Source organism: Capra hircus, chromosome 4 (assembly GCF_001704415.2).
Source record: "Capra hircus breed San Clemente chromosome 4, ASM170441v1, whole genome shotgun sequence".
In the NCBI taxonomy this organism is placed as follows: domain Eukaryota; kingdom Metazoa; phylum Chordata; class Mammalia; order Artiodactyla; family Bovidae; genus Capra; species Capra hircus.
The window spans coordinates 23451012-23476428 of record NC_030811.1 but is presented as its reverse complement, the minus strand read 5'-3'; the positions used below and the strand labels follow the sequence as shown (position 1 = coordinate 23476428).

Sequence of the window (25417 nt, the reverse complement as noted above, 5' to 3'; positions counted from 1 at the left end):
ACGATGGGCACATGGATTGCTTCCAGTTTTTTATTACAAGAACTTCAATGAACTCTTTTAGCTGCTCCTGCTAGTAGAAGTAGTCCTAAAGACAACAATAACACAGAAGTATGGACACAGAAAAAAGCCTAGAGCAATGAAATGTGAGTATCTCAACAGAACGAAATTAAGGACGATTTTGTTTTTTCAGCCTTACACATCTGTAAAGTCTTCGAATTTTTAAGTGAGCCTACTGAACTGATTACTAATTAACGCTATTTATTAACATGGGTACTATCTATGACATTCATTATTAGCTACAATATTGTTAACCTTAATACCCATAGTTCGGTTCAGTCACTTAGTCGTGTCTGACTCTTTGCGACCCCATGGACTGCAGCACACCAGGCTTCCCTGTCCATCACCAACTCCTGGAGCTTGCTCAAACTCAAGTCCATCAAGTGGGTGATACCATTCAACCATCTCATCCTCTGTAGTCCCCATCTCCTCCCACCTTCACTCCTTCCCAGCATCAGGGTCTTTTCAAATGAGTCCCTTCTTCGCATCAGGTGGCCAAAGTGTTGGAGTTTCAGCTTTGGCATCAGTCCTTTCAATGAATATTCAGGGCTGATTTCCTTTAGGATAGACTGGTTGGATCTCCTTGCAGTCCAAGGAACTCTCAAGAGTCTTCTCCAACACCACAGTTCAAAAGCATCAGTTCTTTGGTGCTCAGCTTTCTTTATGGTCCAACTCTCACATCCATACATGACTACTGGAAAAACCATAGCTTTGACTAGATGAACCTTTGTCCACAAAGTAATGTCTCTGCTTTTTAATATGCTATCTAGATTGGTCATAGCTTTTCTTCCAAGGAGCAAGTGTCTTTCAATTTCATGGCTGCAGTCACCATCTGCAATGATATTGGAGCCAAAAAAAATAAAGTCTCTCATTGTTTCCATTGTTTCCCCATCTATTTTCCATGAAGTGATGGGACCAGATGCCATGATCTCTGTTTTTGAATGTTGAGTTTTCAGCCAGTTTTTTCACTCTCCTCTTTCACTTCCATTAAGAGGCTCTTTAGTTCTTTGCTTTCTGTCCATAAGGGTGGTGTCATCTGCATATCTGAGGTTACTGATATTTCTCCCGGCAATCTTGATTCCAGCTTGTGCTTCTTCCAGCCCAGCGTTTCTCATGATGTACTCTGCATGTAAGTTAAATAAGCAGGGTGACAATATACAGCTGTGATGTACTCCTTTCCCAATTTGGAAGCAGTCTGTTGTTCCATGTCCGGGCCTAAATGTTGCTTCTTCACCTGCATACAGATTTCTCAGGTGGCAGGGAAGGAGGTCTGGTACTCCCATCTCTTGAAGAATTTTCGACAGTTTGTTGTGATCCACACAGTCAAAGGCTGTGGAGTAATCAATAAAGCAGAAGTAGATGTTCTTCTGGAACTCTTGTGCTTTTTCAATGATCGATCAGATACTGGCAATACCCATAGCAGATAATGTAATTTTCTATCAAAAATACATTCATTAAAAGAATGTAGCCTGAGAAATGCCAGAAGAATCCTCAAAAACTATTTCTCACATACTGAAAAACCAGGGCTCAGTTATTCATGCAACTGAGAACAACACAAAAGATAAAATGGTGACTTACAATTGAGTTTGGGAAAGGGATAACCTAGGGCTTTAAAAAGCACAATCCAAAACCAAAAAGAGCCACATCCATTTATGTTCAGCATATCCTGAAGTTGAGCCAGACACCAATGATGAGTCTCTTCATAATCACTCTGCTCCAAAAGTATTTCATAATTATGACAGGTCCACCAAAATCTGTCTCAAATACCATGAAACTCACCGTTTCTGATTTTCAGATTCTTTCTTGGCCTGCTCCAATGCCAGTTCCTCAGCCACTCTTCTTTTCAATTCTTCCTCAGAAACTAAAATCAACAAAGAGAGGAAAAAGATAAAATAAGTGACTTCTTTAAACAAAAGCATGACAATACTCAGGAAGACAAAATTGAGGTTAGATCTTAACAGGCAAAGTTCTGCCAGCTGGTCAGTATCTCCTTGGAACCACCTAAGCACTGTGGGAAAGACCAATTAGTGAACTTCAGGAGTAATTTAATCAAGAGTTCTCTGGTGACCTAGAAATCTCCATACCTGCCAAAAGTTATAATAAACCCAAGGAGCTGCTTACTGCCCAGTGGGAACTGAGCCATTAAGTACAAATTCTTTAAAATGCTGTCCTACCACTGAAGTCTGACAACTGCGTAGAGGAGGAGGAGAGGCTGTAAGGAAGGGACTTCAGAGAAGAAAATGACATCAAAACATTCCCACTTTGATGACTGGACATTTTAAAAAATCACCTATTAGAGAAATAAAATCATTTGTGGTTACATTCATTTTTCCATGATTTTTGAAAAAAGGTAATTCACTGACTCATGAAAATGTTAAAACCATATTTTTTGGAAAACATGTCCTTCAAATTCAAGTCCCAACAATTGGAGAGAGAGACACAGAACAGTGCTGAGAACACAGCTGGAGCTTTCTAAGTACCTGGTGGCTTGACTGGAAACAGCTGGTCTCTCCAATTAGATGATTTTGTACAATATGTTTTGTAAGAGTCTTACAGCTATGACAGCAAATAAATCGACAAATTTTATATACTTTTTAAGAGCCCTCCCCAAGAAATAAGCAAGGACTATTTCCTCTTTGCTACCCAAAACCTACTACCCAAAATTAAGACCAGAAGCATTTAAACTCTAGGAATATACACAGGACCTTACCCAGAATCTCAACTGGTTGAGCCTATTAGATGGAAACTAGACAGTACCATCTCTGCTCTTCGATGACATTTTATTTGATAATCTTGACATTATAACAACCTTGCCTTAGGAAATATGCAAAAATTTAGCTGACACTGGGTAACAGCAAGAAAAGAAAATATATGAAAGGTCTTAAGGATGTTTTCTCTTAACTGCAGACTATCAGAAAATAGCAACATCAAAAGACATCATCAAGAAGGTGAAAAGACAACCCACAAAATGGGGAAAAATACTGGCAAATCATATAGCTGTTGAGGTGCTTGTATCCAGAATATAAAAGAACACTTACAACAGAACTGAACAATAAAATGGCAACATAATTAAAAATGGGCAAAGGATATAAACAGGCATTTCTCTAAGAAGATACACAAATGGCCAATAACTGCATGAAAAATCACTCAACAGTATTCATCATTAGGGAAATGCAAACCAAAGCCACAGTGATGTACCAATTCAAACATAATCAAAAAGACAATTAACAAGGGTTAGTGAGAATGTGGAGAAACTGAAACCTGCATATTAATACACTGCTGGTGGGAATGCAAAATAACGCAGTCAGTATAAAAATAGTTTGGCAGCTTCTCAAAATGCTAAACAGTTACCATATTACCAGCAATTCCACTGTTAGATACCGTGTATAACCAAGAGAACAGAAAACATGTCTACACAAAAACTTGTAGCTGAATATTTACGGCAGCATTATTCCTAACATCCCAAAAGTGAAGACAATCTAAATGTTCATCAACTGATGGATGAATAAACAAGTGTAGTATATCCATTCAGTGTGATATTATTCAATCATACATAGTTATGAAGTACTAATACGTACTACAACGTGAATAAATCTTGAAACAATGCAAGTGAAAGAAGTCAGACACAAAAGGTCACATACTGTACATGTCCATTGATATGAAATGTCTAGAAAAGGCAAACCTGCAGATGCAGGAAGTAGGTGAGTGGTTGTCTGGGGCAGGGGAGAGGGGGAATGGAGAGCGACAGCTAAGGGTATAGGATTTCTTTGGGGCGTATTGAACACGTTCTAAACTAGACTGTAAGATACTGCAAATACTAAAAATTACTGAACTGTACACTTTAATGAGTGAATAATACAATATGTTAAATGTCTCTCAATAAAGCTGAAAAAAGAATATAATATAAATGAAAAGAATGATGGACAAGGAACCAGAGAAAGATGTACGGACTAACTGAGGTTTGATCCCAGTTTGCCCATCAGCAACTTGGGGGACCCTGGGAAAGTCACTAGCCTCTCTGGGCAGTTTTCTCAAGAAGTTGCTCTCAAACGGATGTTCTCCATTAGAACTATATATACACATATATATGTATGCGTGTGTGTGTATATACACACTATTCTGCTGTTTGCCATTCTTCTACTTGGTAGTCTAAAGTGTGAGACAAGTCTCTGCTTTGCAAAAGTCACCCAAAACAAAAACTTTTTAAGAAACTAAAAAAGGAATTGCTTGATTCAGGCAAATCTTAAGACTTTTTTTCGTTTTCTTTTCCAGCACTAAAAGACTAAACAATACAAAACCCAGCAGAGAAATTACAGACAGTAATGGCTCGTCAAGGAGTCTGGATAGACTTTGTCTTTTTATCAGCCAGGCTTTAGGTCAATCAGCTAACCTAGCTGAGTTTTGATTTCCTCATCCAAAAACAAGGCCGGGTAGGCTACACAGGGGTCAGCTGGCTATGAAGCCCCAGGCTATGCCCGCCACAGGGTGATGGTTTTCATGGTTTCCTCGCCTTCTTATCACCAAGCAAAGCAACGTGACACAGTTTTTCAAGTTGTTCACAGCTGGTAGCTCTATTAGTAGCAAAAATTGAGACACACATTTAACCCAGTTAGTACTACCCAATGAAACTATTCTCTGAAGTGTAGTAATATCAGTTTGGGTCAGACCATGTGTAAAATCACACAAATCTGCCAGGATAATCAAATTATCACAGCAAAATTTTTCTCAGGCAAAATTCAATCAAATTCTTGATCACAATTCAATTGAATTTCACTCAACAGGAACTAGGCTTTGGTAAGACCTTGGTATACCAGGTCTAAGCATGAAACAGTGAGCTCAATCTTCTAAGGGAGCTGATTCAACATGTCCTGACAGGGCACTGTGAGGACAGTGTACAGTCAAAGCTCTGGTGTTTACAGCAGTCATGGATGGATGTACAGAGCTGGACCATAAGAAGGCTGAGCACCAAAGAAGTGATGGTTTGACTTGTGGTGCTGGAGAAGACTCTTGAGAGTCCCCTGGACTGCAAGGAGATCAAACCAGTCAATCCTAAAGAAAATTAACCCTGAATATTCACTGGAAGGACTGATGCTGAAGCTCCAATACTTTGGCCATTAGACTAACTCATTAGAAAGACCCTGATACTGGGAAAGATTGAAGAGCAAAATGAGAAGGCAGTAGCAGAGCATGAGATGGTGAAACAGCATCACCGATTCAATGGACATGAATTTGAACAAAGTCTGGGAGACAGTGGACGACAGAGGGGCCTAGCAGGCTGCAGTTCATGGGGTCACAAAGAGTCAGACATGACTTAGCAGGTGAACAACAACCATGACTGCCTCTCACATAGGGGCTTCCTACCAGGGGAAAAGCCAGATTCAGCAGTGAGTTTTTCATGATGCTGTGATAAACCTCAAAGAGAATGGTGAGGACTCCATTTCCAAATGATGGCCAAGTGGGAGGCTGGGAAGCCAGCCATGCCAAGAGAGACTGCAGAGAAGGAAGTGCAGAAGGCTTGTCTTCCTTTTCTGTTCCCTCCTGCCTCTCATGTCTGCCAAGCCACCTGCCGCGGGATGAGAACGTGGCGCAATCACCCAGGTAGGCCACAAGTGGAGAGAGAAAGGTGAGAGGAGGAAGCACCAGAGATGCAAAAGGCAGGGATGCTCCCGAAGCCACTGAAGAAGACACACCCAAGGGACCAGCTAGTTCCCTTTGCTTCTGGTCAAAGCACAGCTGTCTCTTTAATGCCATAGCTATTCCTGGAAAAGAAACACACACACCCCTTTCAGGTCCCAAGTCCAAGGTCACAGCTGAAAAAGTAATTACTTTAGCTACAATGGAGAACTTAAAATAACAAAAGATAAAACATGACCAAGCATAAAGTTTAAAATCTAAAATAGCAATTCAAAGCCCAGGCAGGAAAATAAACTGGTGTGGTAATGGGTTTTGAGCAAATCTAAGTTTCATGTTATTTGTTTTTAAATCAATAGAATACAGAAAGCAACAATACATTTCTTCCAGGTAGACAGGTCCAAAGTGCATGAGGGAAAACAGATATACCATTTGGTATATCTGTTTAAATGCTATTTAAAATGGCCTTTCTGAAAACACTCTTTTCAGCTTCAGGATCTAAACATTTCCTCAAATAAAACTGTTATTAAACTAAAAGGTCAGTGTTTCAGGATGGACTACTTTAACAGAAGCACAGGAAAGGCCAACTTTGCCTATTAGCACAGTGAGTTTCCAAGCAGATCTTTGGGGACTGGCAAAGTTTGTGAAATGAGAAAAAGTAAAAATGAGAAATTTTCAAACCATATGCATCAGATTTGCCAGGCAAATCTGCAAAACTAGTTCAGGCTCAGTAAGTAGGGTTCCAAAGCTTTCACATACATTTCTCACTTTCCTTTTAAAATGTATTAAGACAAAAGGATGCTTTCTTCACATACTTGTAACTCATGGACTTGGTAAAATGTTCTCAGAAACCACTCTAAGTTTCTTCTCAATGGCAAATGTACCTTAATAAACACAAAGACTGGCATTTTGTCAATTAGTTGTACATGATATGACACCGACCACAAAATACGTAAGAAAAAGTCAAGCATTACAACGGCTTGGTGACAGCAAGTCTGCCCTAAACCCTTTGTCTGAAACTACTACTGAAAGTAAGAAGTATCTGAATTAAAAACAACTCAAATTTATGCTTGCTTTAGGTAAACAGCATTCTAAAAAAAAAAAAAAAATGTTTTGGTTAGTCCAAAGATTCTTCTTTAATGACCACCTAGCAAACTCTTGTCCCTCTTAGCCACATTCTAAATTACTAAATTAAAGTCTTAAGAAACTCTAAGAATTTCTAACCTGGGGATCAAATAACAAACTCCTAACCTTATACTACTTGATTCTTAGTATTTTCAGGAACTGTGAATACCATGGTCTTAATTCTGAGAGAAAGAGTAGCATAAATTTCTTACACTTCACCTGTCTTCTGTGTTGCATGACAATGTCCTAATTCTCTGTTTTCAGAAACTGGTTAAATGTGGGGTAGAGAGGGAAGGGGTAAAGGAGATAGAACACTATAAATATATTTAAGACAGTTCCCTGAATGATGAACAGAAATGACTCCAAAAGACAAAATGCCGTGATGAATGGCTCACCAAGCCATGACACAATGGCTTATGTCATGAAAACACTGGATTGAAAATACAACCATGATTTAACTTACACAGATTCCCTGGATCTCAAGGGACATACCAATTTCCTTTCTCAACTTTTTCCACTATGACTTTCCCTTTCCTTCATTTTCTTAACATAATCCTTACATTGTAATTCCCTCCCCAATTACAGTATTTCTGAAACAATCTCCATAAGTTACTTAATAAAAATTATGGCTTGCCTCTTAGAGAAATGTCAGGTCCTTTGGGATTTTTCCTTTATTCCATTTCTGGTCTTACCGTTTGCTGATACGTATCATATCCAATTTTATAAAGCCTATTATTTTCATATGCTAGTTTAAAAACACCAAAGAGAACTATGGCGATCTACTCTCAGAAGGAAATAAATGTATGTAATTGCATAACCCAAGCAGCAGATTTTAGATAAACACTGACTCTGCCAGGATTGAGATAGCTGAGCCAAAGCTAACACCATAAAATACAGCCAAATTAAATTTTCAGCTCCACAGAAATATCCATTAATCTTATTATTTCAATAAATTCATTAATACAAAAAGAGCACTGATTGTTTAAAAAATAATAATGGAAGCATCCATGCAATCAATGAAATACAACACAGAGTGTATCAGGAGTAAATGACTCACAGCATGGGTTGCAGGATAAATCTTGTCATGCTCCTTATCTTATAAAAGGTACAGGGTTTGATTAGAAGAGTCAAAAGATGGCTATAATAAATCTCCGAGGTTAGCAAGAAACATGTAACGGTGTGCCATTATCCATTTGGGGCACCATCTAGTTAGCAGACAAACCTGATTTAAACACACACACACACGGAGTGTTAACTATGATGACATTCAGCTGACAGTAACATTCACCATCACCTTAAGTGTAATGTGACATAGGACTGACTTCAAAAAAATGCTGTTTGTCTAGATACCTGGCAGGGTAACTGAGGCCACTTATACATAAAAGCGAATGACGATGTTGGAAGGAAAATCCTTAACTGCACTTTCATAACCATAAATATCGAATCAGAAGGTACAGTGTCACAAAGAGTTTGGCAACCTAAACATCAACTGCATCAAGTTAATGGCTTATTTCACAGTATTATTACTCCATGAGGATTTATATGCTTTCGTAAATTTCTAATTTGAATGGCATAATATGCAAATAATGTTCCTTTTATTGTTTGCCTCACAACAAGCACTCCTGGAAACCAGCTCCATGTTCCATTCTACATGAAAACAATCATCAATATGGGCTGCGGACGCTGTATAGCAGCAGACAAGCTCATCATTCATATTCTACAGTCTCTACATTTTTAAGAAGACAATTCATAAACCAGTATTGAGAATCAGAAATACCTAGTATTTCATGTCTTAATATCCTGAATAATAGTTGCAAAATCTCACACAGCCTCTAGGAAAATAAGATCTATAATTTAAATTAAAAAATAATAATTACCTCTGGATATTGCTTTTTGATGCATAGCTTAATTTTTTTGTTTGTTTCACAAATGGATGTATTTTGTTCACTGAGGATAAAACTATAAATTGAGCAGCGTTAAATCTCCAACCCCAAATGAAGTTCCAAAACCACCCAAACCTTTTTCTGTTTCTTTCCAATAGTCCTGAGTGTGGCCACATTCAAAGGCTTCTCCATAAAGACCCATGACACACAAAGAGGACCAAGCTGGATGTAAAGGCAGTTCCCATCTAGCCTGGCTTTGCCATAATGCGTTTTTGTGACTTTCTTCAAAGAGACGTCACTGCTTTAGGACAAAGCTGTCTCCTCTGTAAAATGAGAACCCAAGCTAGAAACTCTCCACCAGCCTTCCCCTTAACACGGCTATGTTAAATGAGAGCCTGACAGGACTGAATTCATGCTTGAGCCTCCATTTCCCCAAAAAAGCCCAAAACCAGAAGGCGAGAGAATAAAGGTTCTATCACTGACAACATATACTGCCAACTGTTCCTCTGAACTGACATTCCATTCATTTGGGACAACTGTCTAGCAAGTACTCACCCTGAAAACTAGCAAAAACATCCTCTACGCTTTACAGACAAACCAAAAACACAGAGGAGGGGAGGAAGGACAGGGTGGGAGACAGCAATATTGGTGCAGACTCTGCTAGGCACACAGCAGCTGTTCAATAAACATCTTAACTGCTTGATCTGTGGAGTCAACATCAGTCATTACGGGAAGTAAGCCACCAACTTTTCAGGTAACTTAGGGATGATTCAGAAAAAACTAAGAACACACTCTGCAAAATCACATGTTACCTAAGGGAAAAGCGTGCACTGCCAAAAGAAATTCAAAACAAGTGGCGTTTCCCCAGCTCTGCATGCCACGGCTACCATCACTAGGCTTCTGCTCCTGTGGACACTCCTGAGCCACCACTACCAGCAGTGGACTATTCACAAAGCAGAGAGGGATGGATATTCATTACAAGCTTATTGTACTAGCTATAAGGTTTAATGCTTAAGTATATGAAATTATTTTTGCTTAATTGTTTTCTCCCAAACCCAAGCCGCCTCGAGGAATATACAAACTAGAGAAATCAATCCATTCACCAGGTAGTAAATCCACACTGATTTAATCCTGTCCTAGGCTCTGTAGGAGATGAAGACATATGGTTCCTACCATTAAGGAGAGAAGAGTCTGAATGAGTGTTCTGGGGGTTTAGTAATAATGAAACTTACAAAGGTGGGGTGTAGTCATGGAGTGTTTCACGAAGGAAGAGGGACCGAAGCAAGGACTTAAGTCTAGACAAATGGAAAGGAAACAAACAAAGCTTGTTTGTAAGGGAAAAAAAAAAAAAAATGAAGGGTAATTTATGCTCATTTGTGAGGAGTCTTGGAAACTAGGCAGGAGCTTGGATAGAAATGTTAAGAAAGAGGGTATCATAAACAGGTGTTTAAAAATGAAAATAATGCAATGAAATGGGGTGTTCAGTTCAGTCGCTCAGTCGTGTCCAACTCTTTGCAGCCCCATGAATCACAGCACGCCAGGCCTCCCTGTCCATCACCAACTCCCGGAGTTCACTCAGACTCACGTCCATCGAGTCAGTGATACCATCCAGCCATCTCATCCTCAGTCCCCAATCCCTCCTCCTGCCCCCAATCCCTCCCAGCATCAGAGTCTTTTTCAATGAGTCAACTCTTCGCATGAGGTGGCCAAAGTACTGGAGTTTCAGCTTTAGCATCAGTCCTTCCAAAGAAATCCCAGGGCTGATCTCCTTCAGAATGGACTGGTTGGATCTCCTTGCAGTCCAAGGGACTCTCAAGAGTCTTCTCCAACACCACAGTTCAAAAGTATCAATTCTTCGGCGCTCAGCCTTCTTCACAGTCCAACTCTCACATCCATACATGACTACTAGAAAAACCATAGCCTTGACTAGACAGACCTTAGTCAGCAAAGTAATGTCCCTGCTTTTCAACATGCTATCTAGGTTGGTCATAACTTTTCTTCCAAGGAGTAAGCGTCTTTTAATTTCATGGCTGCAGTTACCATCTGCAGTGATTTGGGAGCCCAAAAAAAAGAAAGTCTGACTGTTTCCCCATCTATTTCCCATGAAGTGATGGGACCGGATGCCATGATCTTTGTTTTCTGAATATTGAGGTTTAAGCCAACTTTTTCACTCTCCTCTTTCACTTTCATCAAGAGGCTTTTTAGTTCCTCTTCACTTTCTGCCATAAGGGTGGTGTCATCTGCATATCTGAGGTTATTGATATTTCTCCCGGCAATCTTGATTCCAGCTTGTGCTTCTTCCAGTCCAGTGTTTCTCATGATGTACTCTGCATGTTACAGGAAGTCTAATCTAGTGTAATCTCACAGAGATGTGCAGATTAATTGGATGGGGAAAATGTAAAGCAATGAGTGGTTCTCAAAATGCAGCTTCATTCTCTCTGCCCCCGTCCCCCAGCAGCATCACCAGAAACCTGTTAAGAGATGCAAACTCAGATGCACCCCAGAACTATACATTAGAAGCCCTGGGGGTGGGACCCAGTAATCTGTGTGCTAACAAGCCCACCAGATAGGAGGTGCTCACTCGAGCCTGAGCTGTGCTGGCGTAAGCTGATGAGGACCTGAACTAGGACACTGGCCGTAAACATGGATTCTGAGATACAAGGACTTTGATGGGAAAAACTGATCATCTGTGACTGAGAGATGAATGAGAAAAGAAAGTCAAAGGTGCACCCAGATGCCAGAAAACTAACACCCACGATGGTCAACTAAGTGAAGAAAGATAATGAGTTTCAGGTCAGACATATTCAGTTGAAAGTAATGGCAGAATCACCACATGGAATGGCAGGCAATTAGACATTTGAACCTAAAATTCAGATTTGATTTGAGACTTGGCTGGAAATGCTGATTTGGAAATAACTGTTACAGATCTGAGATCAGTGAATTTTCCTGGAAAAAAAAAAAAAGAAAGAAAGAAAATGTATAAAGAGAGTAGAAGGCTAAAGAATAGGCCTTAAAAATTCATCAGATGAAGGAGAGGCGTGAAAGAACATCATTAGAGACCAAGAAGAAATGGAATGGGAAAAGCAAGATATGAACCAAAGTACCCTGTGCAGAAACAGTGAAACAGACTTCGACTCATGTGCCAACTCTGATCAGCTGGCAGCAGCGGCCTGGGACACTGTGTGCAGGACTCCATGGCCTCGTCCAGGTTCAGTGAACTCATGCCTATCCTGAGCACAGCGGGAAGACCTGCAGCACGGCTTGCCACGACCCACTGTCCCACGGAGTGCATGGAAGTCAGGTGGTCCGGCCATCAGGAACCAGTGGGAGGAGACAACAGAAGGCAGCGATTACAGGCCTCTCTTCACCAAGTTTAGAAATGAAACAAAAAGGAACGAGGTGGAAAAATTATAAATAAAAGATGATTTTCGCAATTGGTAGAGACCTGTGCATGTTTGAAGGGCAGTCATAATCAATAATCTGCAACTAAATTATAAAAGACTGATGAATGCTAGTGGTCGCTGCTCAAAAGTAATTTAGAGACTATAATGTCTACATTATTCACAAAGATCTGGCTGTACAGCAGCATGGACCAGTTCACAGTGATTTATCATATTCCAGCCCTCCTTCCTAATTGCCACGCTGATGCAAGCAAGGCTCACAGCACATTTCTCTAAGCGCACAGTTTAGAACACTGCAACAGTGGACAAGCCTACTCTCATGTGCTAAAGGGCTTTAACCAAGACTAATGTCCTAACCTAAGTAATTTGCTTTGGTAAATAGAAAGTCAAAATAGTAAGTCAAAATCATTCTTCCTTCTTCCTATTAGTGATAAAACTGTATTTTAGGCAAAAATCCATTACTGCTAATAAAACTCCTAAATTCAACTAAAATATTTAGTACTTCAAACTCTGACCAACACTATTTTCCAAGAAGACTTTAAATCTATCTTTGCACGTATTCGAAGCCCAAGGAAAGCAAAAGTATAAAAACAGAATCTATCTTCTAATCCACCTACAGCCCTGGGAAATGTCAACTAGCTCCAACCTCAAGACTTTTCTTCTTCTGAATGAAAGTAAAAGTTCTGACCCAATGAAGAAAAAAAAAAAAACCTAGAGTCCTATTTCTAGATATTGGCCCACCACTAGGCAGATCAGAGTCAGAGAAGGCGATGGCACCCCACTCCAGTACTCTTGCCTGGAAAATCCCATGGACGGAGGAGTCTGGTGGGCTGCCGTCTATGGGGTCACACAGTCAAACACGACTGAAGCGACTTAGCAGCAGCAGCAGATCTGAGTCAGACCTCTGAGCTTTAGTGGCTTCATTTATAGTCCATTAAGGGTGAGATGCCAAAAAGGACCTATTTAACCCATGAGCTAACCACTGCAGAACAATGGCCTCTCCTGGGAAGTTTTAAGTAAAGCAATTGAGATTTTACACCCATGCTTGATTCATATTTTATTTATGGTAGTTCAAATATATTAAAACTGTGAGGCAGCATAATACATATTGGTATAATATTTTTCATTAAACTATAGTGCAATACCCTGAGCTTCATTTTTTTTTAATTTCACACTATGAAAATTAAGGTCAGCCTTGCTTTCATCTATAGCCCTGTTATTTTTTTCCTCCATCCAACAAATATCTACCTATTGTTCAGAAAACTCTGTTTCAACGTAGTCATGGGCGGTTGCAATGTCTAATAAACCAAACAGTTCTCTGTGAAGCACTGCGGAAGCTCTGTGAAGTCACCGACAACCAGTGACTTCACCATCTTTAAGAGACAAGAGTGTGCACAAGAATTTCAAGAACAAAGGCCCTAGCCTGTTTTTTAAACACAGAGATGTACTTAACCTTTTTTCTAAAAGTAAGTTTACCTACAGTCAAGTTCAACTCAACAGAATGGTACAAACATTTATGATTATATTCCTAAAAATCCACAAATCTCCTTCATACTAGTGTTACACAGAGAAAGGCCGTTCAGCACTTTGTCTTTCAGAAGCAGTTATATCATGTGCTTAAGGCTTAGGATGTAACTGGTTCAGAACACCTCGGATGATATAAAAGGTCCTGTTCAGAGCAGTGGGTTTCACCCTCATAGGGTAAAATACAAAATAAAGCATTTTGTAACACTCCCTCTACTATGCTGAAAATAAACAGATAATACAGACCCAAGGTTTTTAATCAATATAATACCCTAAGTGAACCATTAAAAAAAAAAGAGAGAGAGAAATTAATTTATAATGAATAATGGCATTTTAGTATGTAAGTGCTCAAGCCTGCACTTGTTGCTGTTGTTTAATCAGAGTCGGACACAAACTGTAGCCTGCCAGGCTCCTCTGTCCATGGGATTTCCCAGGCAAGAATACCAGAAAGGTGGAGAGCCATTTCCTTCCCCAGGGGATCTTCCCAACTCAGGGATCGAACCTGCGTCTCCTGCATTGGCAGGCGGTTCTTCACCACTGAACCACCAGGGAATCAGCCCTCAAGTCTACACTAGATACAATAAAACAGGCTGACTCTTGAGTTTCTGTTAAACCACCACATATGCAATAGCTATGGTTACTGTGACAGAGCAGCTGCATCCCCAGAAAATTCAGAGTATCTTACAACTATATAAAACCACACCCCTTCTGTCCATTCTGGGCTGGGTAGGCAGGTTTTCAGCTGCATGAATTCCTGATGGGACATCCTGAAATCGAGGACACAGGACAATTCTTCAAGGGGCGGAACTCCCTGAGGCACTGCAAGCTCTCTAGATCTCTGTCCCCACCTCCCCACTAAACACCAGTGGCTCCCCGACAGATCTCTAAAATGCCTCCCTGGACGCAGTACTGTCCCACCACCGAAAAACACTGTCATAGACTGGGCCAAAATGTTGACCCTGATAAAAGATAAACTGGGGAAACCTAGCTACTTCACAGTCTGTATGACCACTGATAATCACAAATAATGCACTTCCAGTAATACGGACTTATCAAACACAAATGAAAATTTGCTGATGACAGCAAAGCACCTTCCTCCCATGTGACCTCTGCCTCGAGGTGCCCAAGTACCACCAGCTTCCTCTCTCTCCATACTCATCAAAGTCACATCTCCCCAGTCCAACTCACCTTGACTGGGGGAGAGGGGGTTGGTGTGTGGGTGTGGGTCGCTTAGTCGTGTCAACTCTTTGTCACTCCATGAACTGTAACCCGCCAGGCTCCTGATATTCCTTAGGGTATCCAAAACCACTTCGTGCTAAATTATCCAACTGTCTCTTTTTCCCCCTGCTTGGTGCCTCAAAATGTGTCGTATAATAAGGACAAGGACTTCATTAAGAATCTAATGGAAATGGAAAGTGACTATAAATTACAGCCTAAAGACCCCAGCTCACTGTTATGGTATCATAAGAATGCACACAGATGCAAGGTGATACCCACCTACCCAAACTATTCAGACGCATTAGGCATTCACAGGCATTTTCAGATTAATGTTTTTAAGAGTAAATTTCTCAAGCATAGATTCATTTCAAGCTGACATACTTCCCATCAAAACTATCTCCATCAGATAGCTCTTGGCCAATTAAAATTATATCTTTCATAGGTGACAATATCAGAATTAATACTGAACAAACAGCTCAATAAGGCTATAATTTTATATTCAAAGAAAATGAGAAAAGGATTTATTCACTCTAAATTAACTTGTAATAATTCACAGAGATTCCATCTTGAAATTAAGGAATTGAAGGGTTTAATAAGGAATAATTTCTCTATAAACACCAAAAATAAATTAGCTTTTACTACAGCATATAATACAAAATTATATAGAATAAACGGTAGGAAAGCAGCAAGGGTACAATCTAAACATATAATATTTTAAGAGATACACATTCATGTTATTTTTAACTCTTTTAACTGTTATCAGGCAGAGGTCCCTAGGAACTATTTTAATGACACTAATAATTAGAATAGCAACTTATCCTCTGTAAATAGTAATGTCCAAGGTACAATGATTACACAAAATAATGTGCTAAGTAATCTGAGATTTCCCTTTGGAATTTTCTTACCAAACCCTCCTTCACTATCTACGCCATTGCCTACCCTGACCTCGTTTCATATGAGTAAATATAAATCTTCTCTAATTTCATGACAAACTGTAAATTAAATGAATCCAAATTAATAAGACTTTGCTGTGTGTTTTATCACTTGTAAATGGCTTTAATGTATTTGATCTCAGTTATATAATTTATAAAGAATTTTACAGTAAGGCATTTATGACATTATTCATATATAATATAAAAAGATCTTTTAAAAGATAGTATAAGATGTTCAGATTTAAGTTGATATGCATCTGAAACATGGCCATAAAACAATCATTAACGGTACAACCTGCCACACATGAAAATGAAAGACCTTCATTTTATCATCATAACCATGGGCTGAAGGGGCATGTGTGTGCGTGTGTGTGTGTGTGTGTGCGCGCGCACCACAGGATGTGACATACAAATGCATGTTATATTTGATTTCTCTTAAAGGACATAAAAGCAGATTTCAAAACAAAACAATTTTAATTAAAGAATCAGATTTAGAGAGATCTGTGTTCTATTCTTGACTCTATTCTCTGTGACTTAAACTCTTATCTGTAAATTGCCAATGAAGTTTCTCTTGAAGAGGAAATGAACTGAGGAGGTATTTTAAGTCCAAAATAAACTCATTATGAAAACAGAATGAAATGCCCCTCAACTGAAGAACCACCAGCATTCCATTTTAAAAATCCTGACTGATGCTATATAACATTTCATTGAGCCAATACTATATTTTGTGAGAGGCTATTTTAAGCCATATATCCTTCAGAATGTCAACATGCTAGGATTTACAATTTTTAAAACCCACAGCAAAGAGTATGTAACAGAAGAATTTGTGGTGCATCTTTCAAGAGGATTTAGGATCTAGCTTGATGTCCAGGTCCAATTACATAAGTATTTTAGCTTCTGATCTCCAAGGTTCACATATTTGTTGTAAATTAATTTGATCTGACAGTAACAAGAATTAATTTGAATCTCTTTCATTGTCTTTGAACATTACTAAACTCACAGATTATGATGAATGAAGAGGAGACTAAAGGGTAAGGTAAAATTGATGCTGATCAAGGATTGTCTAAAAATTCATTTTCATGGCCAGTTTAAATGACTATTAAATCTTCCTCTTAGAAGCATGAAGGCTGATGGCAATGAGAAAGACTTAAACAACAAGGAAGAGTAATATATCTTTTACACATAAAATAATGAAAAAAAAGGAACCAAATTACACATCCAAAAATAGGAAAATGGCCAAACAGTAAAACAGAACAGCCATATAACAAAATACTAAGCTAATATTAAGAAACAAGTAATAATATTAATCCCAGGAAAACAGTCTCACCAGTAACTGAAAAGGACAAGATACTAAAAACTGAAAATATGTTGCTCTTCATTTTGTTTTGTGTATGTCCAGCTCTGAAAAAAGCACAAGAAATACATACACATACATGGCCTGGAATGACATATACAAAATGATGATGATTATCTTTGAATTTGGGGAAAATGGATCATTTTTCTTTCTCTCTTTATACTTAATGGTATTTTTTACCAAAAGCACATTTTTATATTCATAACCATTTTAAATGAGGCATGAATAAACAGGGGAAAAAATTCCAGTTTTTACAAAAACTATCAATTCAATCAATTCAATGAACATCCACTATACAAATTATATCAGCTCAGCTAACAGAAGTTCAAACCACTTTCTATACACCAAAGGAGAGCTGACTGGGATTAAAGTGTCCAAAAACAACACCCCAAGATTCAAGATAACAAAAGTGGTTTTCATTTTCTCCTTTTACCCCACAGCTATCCTGCCTACACCCCATTCTTAAAGGGCAAATTGCTCAAAGACAATACAGCCACACACCACTATGATACTAAAGTCTTATTTCTAACACAGTTTTTCTTATTACACTGTCTGGAAGCACACCACATGACAAGGGCTGCTTGACAAAGAATTCTTCTGGATTGAAAATGATGATTCAAAGTGTCAGAAAAAAAGACTCGGGGGCCGTATTAAATGTATGGAGAATATGGAGGAAATCTTAGCCAAAATATTCTCTTTTCACTTCAGTTTTTAATGTAGCATTTAATTTTTTGCCTTCCATCCAGACTTTTCAATTGATAATACCAATGCCCCTAGTATGATGAATGATATACGTTACCAAAGACAGCTGATGAAAAATCCTTAGTCAGTGACTTAAGCAATCAGCTGAGGTTAAGTCAGAAAAAAAGGAATGAAAGAACCACTGATAGGATTTGCTACATCAGCAACAAATACCCCACAACATGATGAGAGTGAAGCTTCATGGAGCTACACTTCCCACAGGTAAGCAGTCACTGCTACAAAATGTCACTCTATTTGGGGATGGTCTACAAAATCACTCTATAAATTGTCCATTTGGACTGTGAAACAGACATAGAGATCTATTTATTTTATTCCACACACACATAGGCCAAAAGAAAATATAACATCAACAATAAATTTTAACTATATTGTATCTATCATTACATCCTTTGTTGCCACCAGCAAGTTAAAGCATTCAATGTTCTTTGCTTGTTGATTCGATTTATACTTAGTAGGAAATACATATCAAAATATAGCCCTGTTTCCTTAAAATGGTATCTGACAACTTCTCACTGGGGTTCCACGGGCTGAAGCATCTCTAGTAAAAGCTATTATTCAATGTACCAAATTTTCATTTTTTTAAAGTTGCTTTAGTACATGCACACACTGCAATCACTGGATAAGATGAAAAGGTTTTAAACACCTCTTTGTGGGAATTGTATCTCAATAACAAATATCAAAACCATCTCTTTTCACAAAGCTTTCAAGACAGGGTAGCAATGATAAATGACAGGACTCTATAACAGATACTATAGCTTTATCTTGACTTTCATCTTATTTATTTGGGTCTAAAAGAAAATTAGACTAAATTATTCAATCCGTGCAGTAGTAAAGAAATCCTCAGATGCTGTTTATGTAATTTGGGTATCAACTGGGGTTTATTATGGGTATATTATGTTTTTTCAGTTTTTCATCCTGCTGATATGAGGAGTAACTAAAATCCAAACAGGAATTCAAATATGTGAGAAGATGAACCAAAATATTCCAATATAACTCAATTTTATTTTGGCAAGAACGTCCATCTCAGGGTTACCAACATTTTCAGCACAAACTACCCTTTTCCACTGTCACCTGGGAATCCAAAGAAAACGGTGAGTGACTTAACCCAGCACAGACTGCCATACAGGCAATGCGTGGCTGGGCACATGGCTGATCAGAATAAAGACAACACTGTCCAGCCTGGCTTGCAGTCACGTAGTCTCATGACCACGTCCTGGTTAATAACATGTGACTGGATGTGGTGTGAATGGCTTCGAAGTTATTCCCCATGGCCCGGGCTAGAGGACAGCTGGGAGCCTTCGTGGACCGTATGGACAAGGGAAAACCCTTAGGGATGCAGAGCAATAGGACAGAAGAAGCCTGGGTCCCCAAATTAAGGAGTCACAAAATTATCCAAAATGTTATACAAGAGAAAAGTATAGTTCTAACTTTTTAAGCCACTGTTACTGGGAGTCTCCATTAGACAGCAGAACCTCTCTTTTACCCCAAATATCCTGATAAAACATGGCAAAAATTCAAAGCTCTCTATAGGAACTTGAATAGAATTTGTATCCTGCTGTTGTGTGAAAACTGTATAAACCTTAATTATACTGAATTGGTGGAGAAGGCAATGGCACCCCACTCCAGTACTCTTGCCAGGAAAATCCCATGGACAGAGGAGCCTGGTAGGCTGCAGTCCATGGGGTCGCAAAGAGTCAGACACGACTGAGCGACTTCACTTTGACTTTTCACTTTCATGCACTGGAGAAGGAAATGGCAACCCACTCCAGTGTTCTTGCCTAGAGAATCCCAGGGACGGGGGAGCCTGGTGGGCTGCCGTCTATGGGGTCGCACAGAGTCAGACACGACTGAAGCGACTTAGCAGCAGCAGCAGCAGCAGCAGCATAATGAATTGGTTCACAGTGATTTTCAGTTCTACTATATCCTTCAACTTTCCTATTCATTCTATTAATTTTTGAGAGTTAGTTTGCTATTGAAACTCCAACTAAAAATCTCATCTACATTAAAAAAATTGTAATATATTTAGTGGAACTATTATAACTTTATTCTGCATTTTCCAAGTCTTCTGTAAATGTCTTAGCATACTTTCAGAATTTAAAAAGAAAAAAAAAAAAAACCTCAAAGTTCTAATTTAACTTTTCTCACACCTAGAAGAATCAAAAACAGCCTTAAAAACAAGAACACTTAAGAAGCTAAAAAAATAGCTATATTGAGCATACTTCAAAGAGGTGGAAGAACCTTGAAAGTAGAAGTCTATACTTGCCCCAGGAAAGTCTCCTCATCCAAAATAAGTGTAGTAAGAGAAAACTGGAAAATCAATGAGGTGCTTTGTCCAAATCAGGGCAAGTCAGTTAAGCAAGTTATTTAATCTCTTTAGAAGAGAACGTCAGCTCTGGAATCACACTGCCTAGACCTAAAACCCTGCTCTGCCATCTGTTATTTTGCATCCTTAGTCATAAACTTTCCTATGACTCAGTCTCCCCACCTACAAAGCGGGTATAATAAAAGCAACCTTGTAAAAAAAATGTTGTGAGCATCATATTACCTTCTGACATATACCACTACCTCATCAGATTACTCTTTCGCTCCCATAAACCTACTTCACCCAGAACGTCATACAAATAATCCTCAAATTTCAAATAGCCTGCAACTGATAGATTACTCATTTTCTACCCCAGGAATTCTTTGAGGTTCCATCCTTCCATCTACTGCCTGTTCAATCCATCTAACATAATCATATAATCCACAGAAAAATAATTCACAAACTTTCCACCACCTTTCCAGCAAGCTAAACCTTCATGAGAAAATGCTGCAGCTATCTCAAAGTCTGTTGAGAATCTGATTACTTGAAACAACCTCTCAAATTTTTTCCTTCTCTCTTCTCATATAGCATTCTACACGACAACAGTAAGGATACAACATCAGTTCAGTTTAATTCAGTCGCTCACTCACGACCCCATGGACTGCAGTACACCAGGCCTCCCTATCCACCACCAACTCCCGGAGTTCACTCAAATTCATCTCCATTGAGTCAGTGATGCCATCTAACCATCTCATCCTCTGTTGTCCCCTTCTCCTCGCGCCTTCAATCTTTCCCGGCATCAGGGCCTTTTCCAATGAGTCAGTTCTTCGCATCAGGTGGCCAAAGTATTGGAGTTTCAGCTTCAGCATCAGTCCTTCTAATGAATAGTCAGGACTGATTTCCTTTAGGATGGACCGGTTGGATCTCCTTGCAGTCCAAGGGACTCTTCAAGAGACTACTCCAACACCACAGGTCAAAAGCATCAATTCTTCAGCATTCAGCTTTCTTTATAGGCCAATTCTCACATCCATACATGATTACTGGAAAAACTATAGCTTTGACTAGACAGACTTTCATTGGAAAAGTAACGTCTCTGCTTTTTAATATGCTATCTAGGTTGGTCATAACTTTCCTTCCAAGAAGTAAGCGTCTTTTAATTTCATGGCTACAATCACCATCTGCAGTGATTTTGGAGCCCAAAAAATTAAGTTTGTCACTGTTTCCACTGTTTCCCTATCTACTTGCCATGAAGTGATGGGACCAGATGCCATGATCTTCGTTTTCTGAATGTTGAGTTTTAAGCCAACTTCTTCACTCTCCTCTTTCACTTTCATTAAGAACTTAGTTCTTCTTTGCTTTCTGCCATAAGGGTGAGGTTGTCATCTGCATATCTGAGGTTATTGATATTTCTCCCGGAAATCTTGATTCCAGCTTGTGCTTCATTCAGCCCAGCGCTTCTCATGAGGTACTCTGCATAGAAGTTAAATAAGCAGGGTGACAATAAACAGCCTTGACATACTCCTTTCTCTATTTGCAACTAGTCTATTGTTCCGTGTCCAGTTCTAACTGTTGCTTCCTGACCTGCATACAGATTTCTCAGGCGGCAGGTCAGGTGGTCTGGTATTCCCATCTCTTTAAGAATTTTCCACAGTTTGCTGTGATCCACACAAAGGCTTTGGCATAGTCAATAAAGCAGAAATAGATGCTTTTCTGGAACTCTCTTGCTTTTTCGATGATCCAGCGGATGGTGGCATACAACATAAATCCTACTTAATTCCCCTTTTTCATAGATTCTCTTTTATTTCAAATTCACTGAAATCAGAATTTGAACCTGAAATGAAAGGATTAAGTCACAAGTTCATTCATCCCATCTCCGCCTCTTCCACATATGAGTACAAAATTCAAGTTAGAGCATCCTGTCCTGTGTGTTCCACTTAAGAACCTCACTTCCACTACTCTACATTCTATTAAACTTCAGAAATTCCAAAGTCCCAGAACAACTCCACTACTTCAATACTCCCTTTGATATGCTAACAATCCCTAAGAGAACTTCAACTGACAGTTGAAAAGTAAACATTAGTTTAGGTCTAGAACAGTCTGCTTGGGCATAAGTTAGGCGAAATATTAATACATTAAAGCTGCTGGTAATGGTCTTAGCATTAGTGTTAACATTCTGTAAGAAAATAATTATTTTAAGCATGCCATGACAGATTTGCTACATTCTTAAGAAATGCAAATTATATCCAGGGGCCCATTTTTTTTCAATATAGCATGTCCAATTTTATAAAAGACGTATTAAAATAAATGAGAACTATAAGCCACTTAAACATTTTCACTGAACAGCAAGCTTGGTTGAAACACATCTTTTTTTTGTTTTTAATGAGCAATACCGGTACTTTTATCATCTTAAAAATGCTTCTCTTATTCACACTGCAGTAGTATTTCTGTATTTTCCTAAGATTCTCTCAACCTTGGGTTTCCCTTTTAGTATCCACAATTACTCTAAACATTCCTGCAATTCAGGACAGAACTTCAAGGGCTCAACAACAAGGTAACACCCTTGAAGGAGTCTTCTAGTAGTGAAACCCCTTTTACTAAAATCATCCTTATCCCAGCAAGAAGCAGGGATCTTGGCATTCCTGTCAGGTGATATTCGTTACCATCAAAAATGCAGTAATACAGGGAACAAGCTCTATTGTAACTAGGGCCAAACATACTACTGAAACCGTTCAAAGCGGACCCCGGTCTGAGCCAGCGTGTACACGTTTCCATACATTCTCCTCACTGGCAAGATGTTTCCTTTCTTTTCCCAAAGCGTTCTCCCCACTGCACATTCCAACGGACAGACTGCATTTCTCAACATTTTCCAGAAGGGCAGATCCTCTCACAATAGTATCGGGTTGACCAAAAAGTTCATTCCTGTTTCAAGCATCTTACAAAAAAACCCAAATGAACTTTCTGGGCAATACAATACAATCTTAAGAAACCCACGGAAATTTCTTTTTAAGACCTTGTAATTTGTATGTCACATGATAAAGAGATTTAAAACTTTTGCTCATAAATCACTAACATTATTAAGATCATGACAAGGTCGACTGTAATATTTTTATAACATTTACAATATATCAAAGTAAAATTCAACTTATTTCAATCTTTCATTATACAAAAAAATTTTCAAAAATGATACTATATTATCTTTGGTTTGAGGATCAATAGTATTTTTAAGGGTTCCTCAGATGGCACCAGTGGTAAAGAACTGGCCTGCCAATGCAGGAGACGTAAGAGACGCAGGTTCGATCCCTGGGTCAGGAAGGTCCCCTGGAGAAGGGAATAGCAACCCACTCCAGTATTCTTGCCTGGACAATCCTATGAACAGAGGAGCCTGGCAGGCTACAGTCCATAGGGTCACTAAGAGTTGGACATGACTGAATTGATTTAGCACATGCAGTATTTTTAAATATAATATCAAAAATAAACAAAGACTGTTTTCATGATCTAATGTTCAGAACTCTTGCACGTTGTACTTAAATGAACTAAGTGGTTTAATTTTAGACTTTCTGTGTTTTACTTCTAAATAACAAGACAAGACAGAGAAGTTCAGAGTGCTATCTGTAAAAGTGAATATATTGTGGGGGGGAGGGGTGACTGGTGAAGAACAGTTTTCATTCCCAATAAATTAAAAACAAAACTGAATAATCACCATGTTTTTCTCTTTTCCATTAAGTACTAAAATATAGGCGCACCTCAATGTGCTGTATGAGGATTTATATCAAATGAACACAGCTTACTAATGTAGTGGAAAGCATCCTGAAGCTAATTTTCAGAACCATCATCATTTTTATGATGTTCATTAACCTGCTTTTCATCAACAGAGTCCTAGATGTTTCTAGACTTTAGCCAATAATCCCCTATAGGCCATATATTAAATACTACATGACTATGAATAAAAATTTTAAACTACATAAATGTCTAATCACCATGGCAGGTAGGAATATACATATGCTGTAAACCAACTGTGGGATAAGCAAGTCAGGAACTGAAGCCCTTTTGCTTTATCTCCACTGATTATCACAAAATTCATTAGACATGCAAAAAAAATTAGTAATTGTTTTATTGCTGGATTTATTAAGAGAATTTAAAATAGCCTCCATTAGAGCTTTTAGCAGCAATGTGCTCTTCCAAACACTGTTATTCAAGTCCCCACTTGGGAAACACTGCTTTAAAATGGTACAAAATAAAAACCTAAGCAAACATGGACTCTTTCAAACTTTCCTAGTAGCTGGATAAACGCCTATGTGGTGGGTCTCAGGAAGCATCCTAATGGGTTGCAGCAAAATAAAAAGTAATGGGGGAAGGACAGTTCTACCAAAAAGCGTCATTACAAAAGAAGAGGTGCCGAAAGAAAAAGTGTACTATTCAACTTGCATGCCAAATTTAAAATGGTTTTTTCTCAGATAATCAGGAGATAATAGCATGCTCCAGCCCTACTGTTAGCAAAAGTCTTATAAAAATTCAGGCTAAAAGCTTTTGCAAACAACCTGCATCAAGTACAAAAAGTTTTTGACTCTAAGGGTTGGTAATGATCAAAAAATAACAAACTAGAGGTTGGGAAGAGTGGAGGGAAAAAATGCATATGGCGGATGAGAAGTTCAGTCGGTGTTCTTGCAGGGCCGAGCTGGGAGACAGGACCAAGGAAGCTGAGTGAAGCGCATACGCGTCTGAAAGCATCCTGCTTGGGAAGAGATGGGACCGAGGAGCTGGGCTATGTCAGAGAGTGCCCGGAGTCTACAGCTCTGGACCACAAGGCTGGACTGGGGAGAGCTCAGCCACGGACTTCATGTATACTGGGGGGCTACAACTCCACTGATGGTGAAAGTGCTAAAGGGTTTTTCTCCAGTACCCGAAGCCTTCCCTGTCAACACCATCCAAGTTACTCAGGGTCTCTGGAGCTACACACTGAGTCAGACACACGGGCCTCGAACAGTTAAGAAAAAACAGCCTGCCTATTCCTCACCTAAGGGAGGAAATAAAATGTGTTTAAGTGGTTACCTCCTATTTAACTAACGAAAGACTAGCAGAATTAGATTTTAGTAAGGCAGAAGCAACTACAGTACACTTAAGCTGTGGCTTCTGACCCCTGATGAAGAAGTTCAGACTCACCCAGGTAAAAAGCAATAAAATAAACCTTTTCAGGCTTACATAACAAGCAGGAGAGCCATGCCATTTCA

At 39.0% G+C, this 25417-nt stretch overlaps 1 protein-coding gene across 1 annotated transcript in view; it reads right to left on the bottom strand.

Annotated features, from left to right (window-relative positions):
- The window catches only part of CHCHD3 (coiled-coil-helix-coiled-coil-helix domain containing 3), a 282198-nt gene that overhangs the window by 220806 nt on the left and 35975 nt on the right, over positions 1 to 25417 (bottom strand). Inside the window, exon 3 of the mRNA XM_005679482.2 lies at positions 1837 to 1918. Within this exon, the coding sequence (XP_005679539.2) occupies positions 1837 to 1918 (82 nt within the window). The remainder of the gene's footprint in view (positions 1 to 1836; positions 1919 to 25417) is intronic.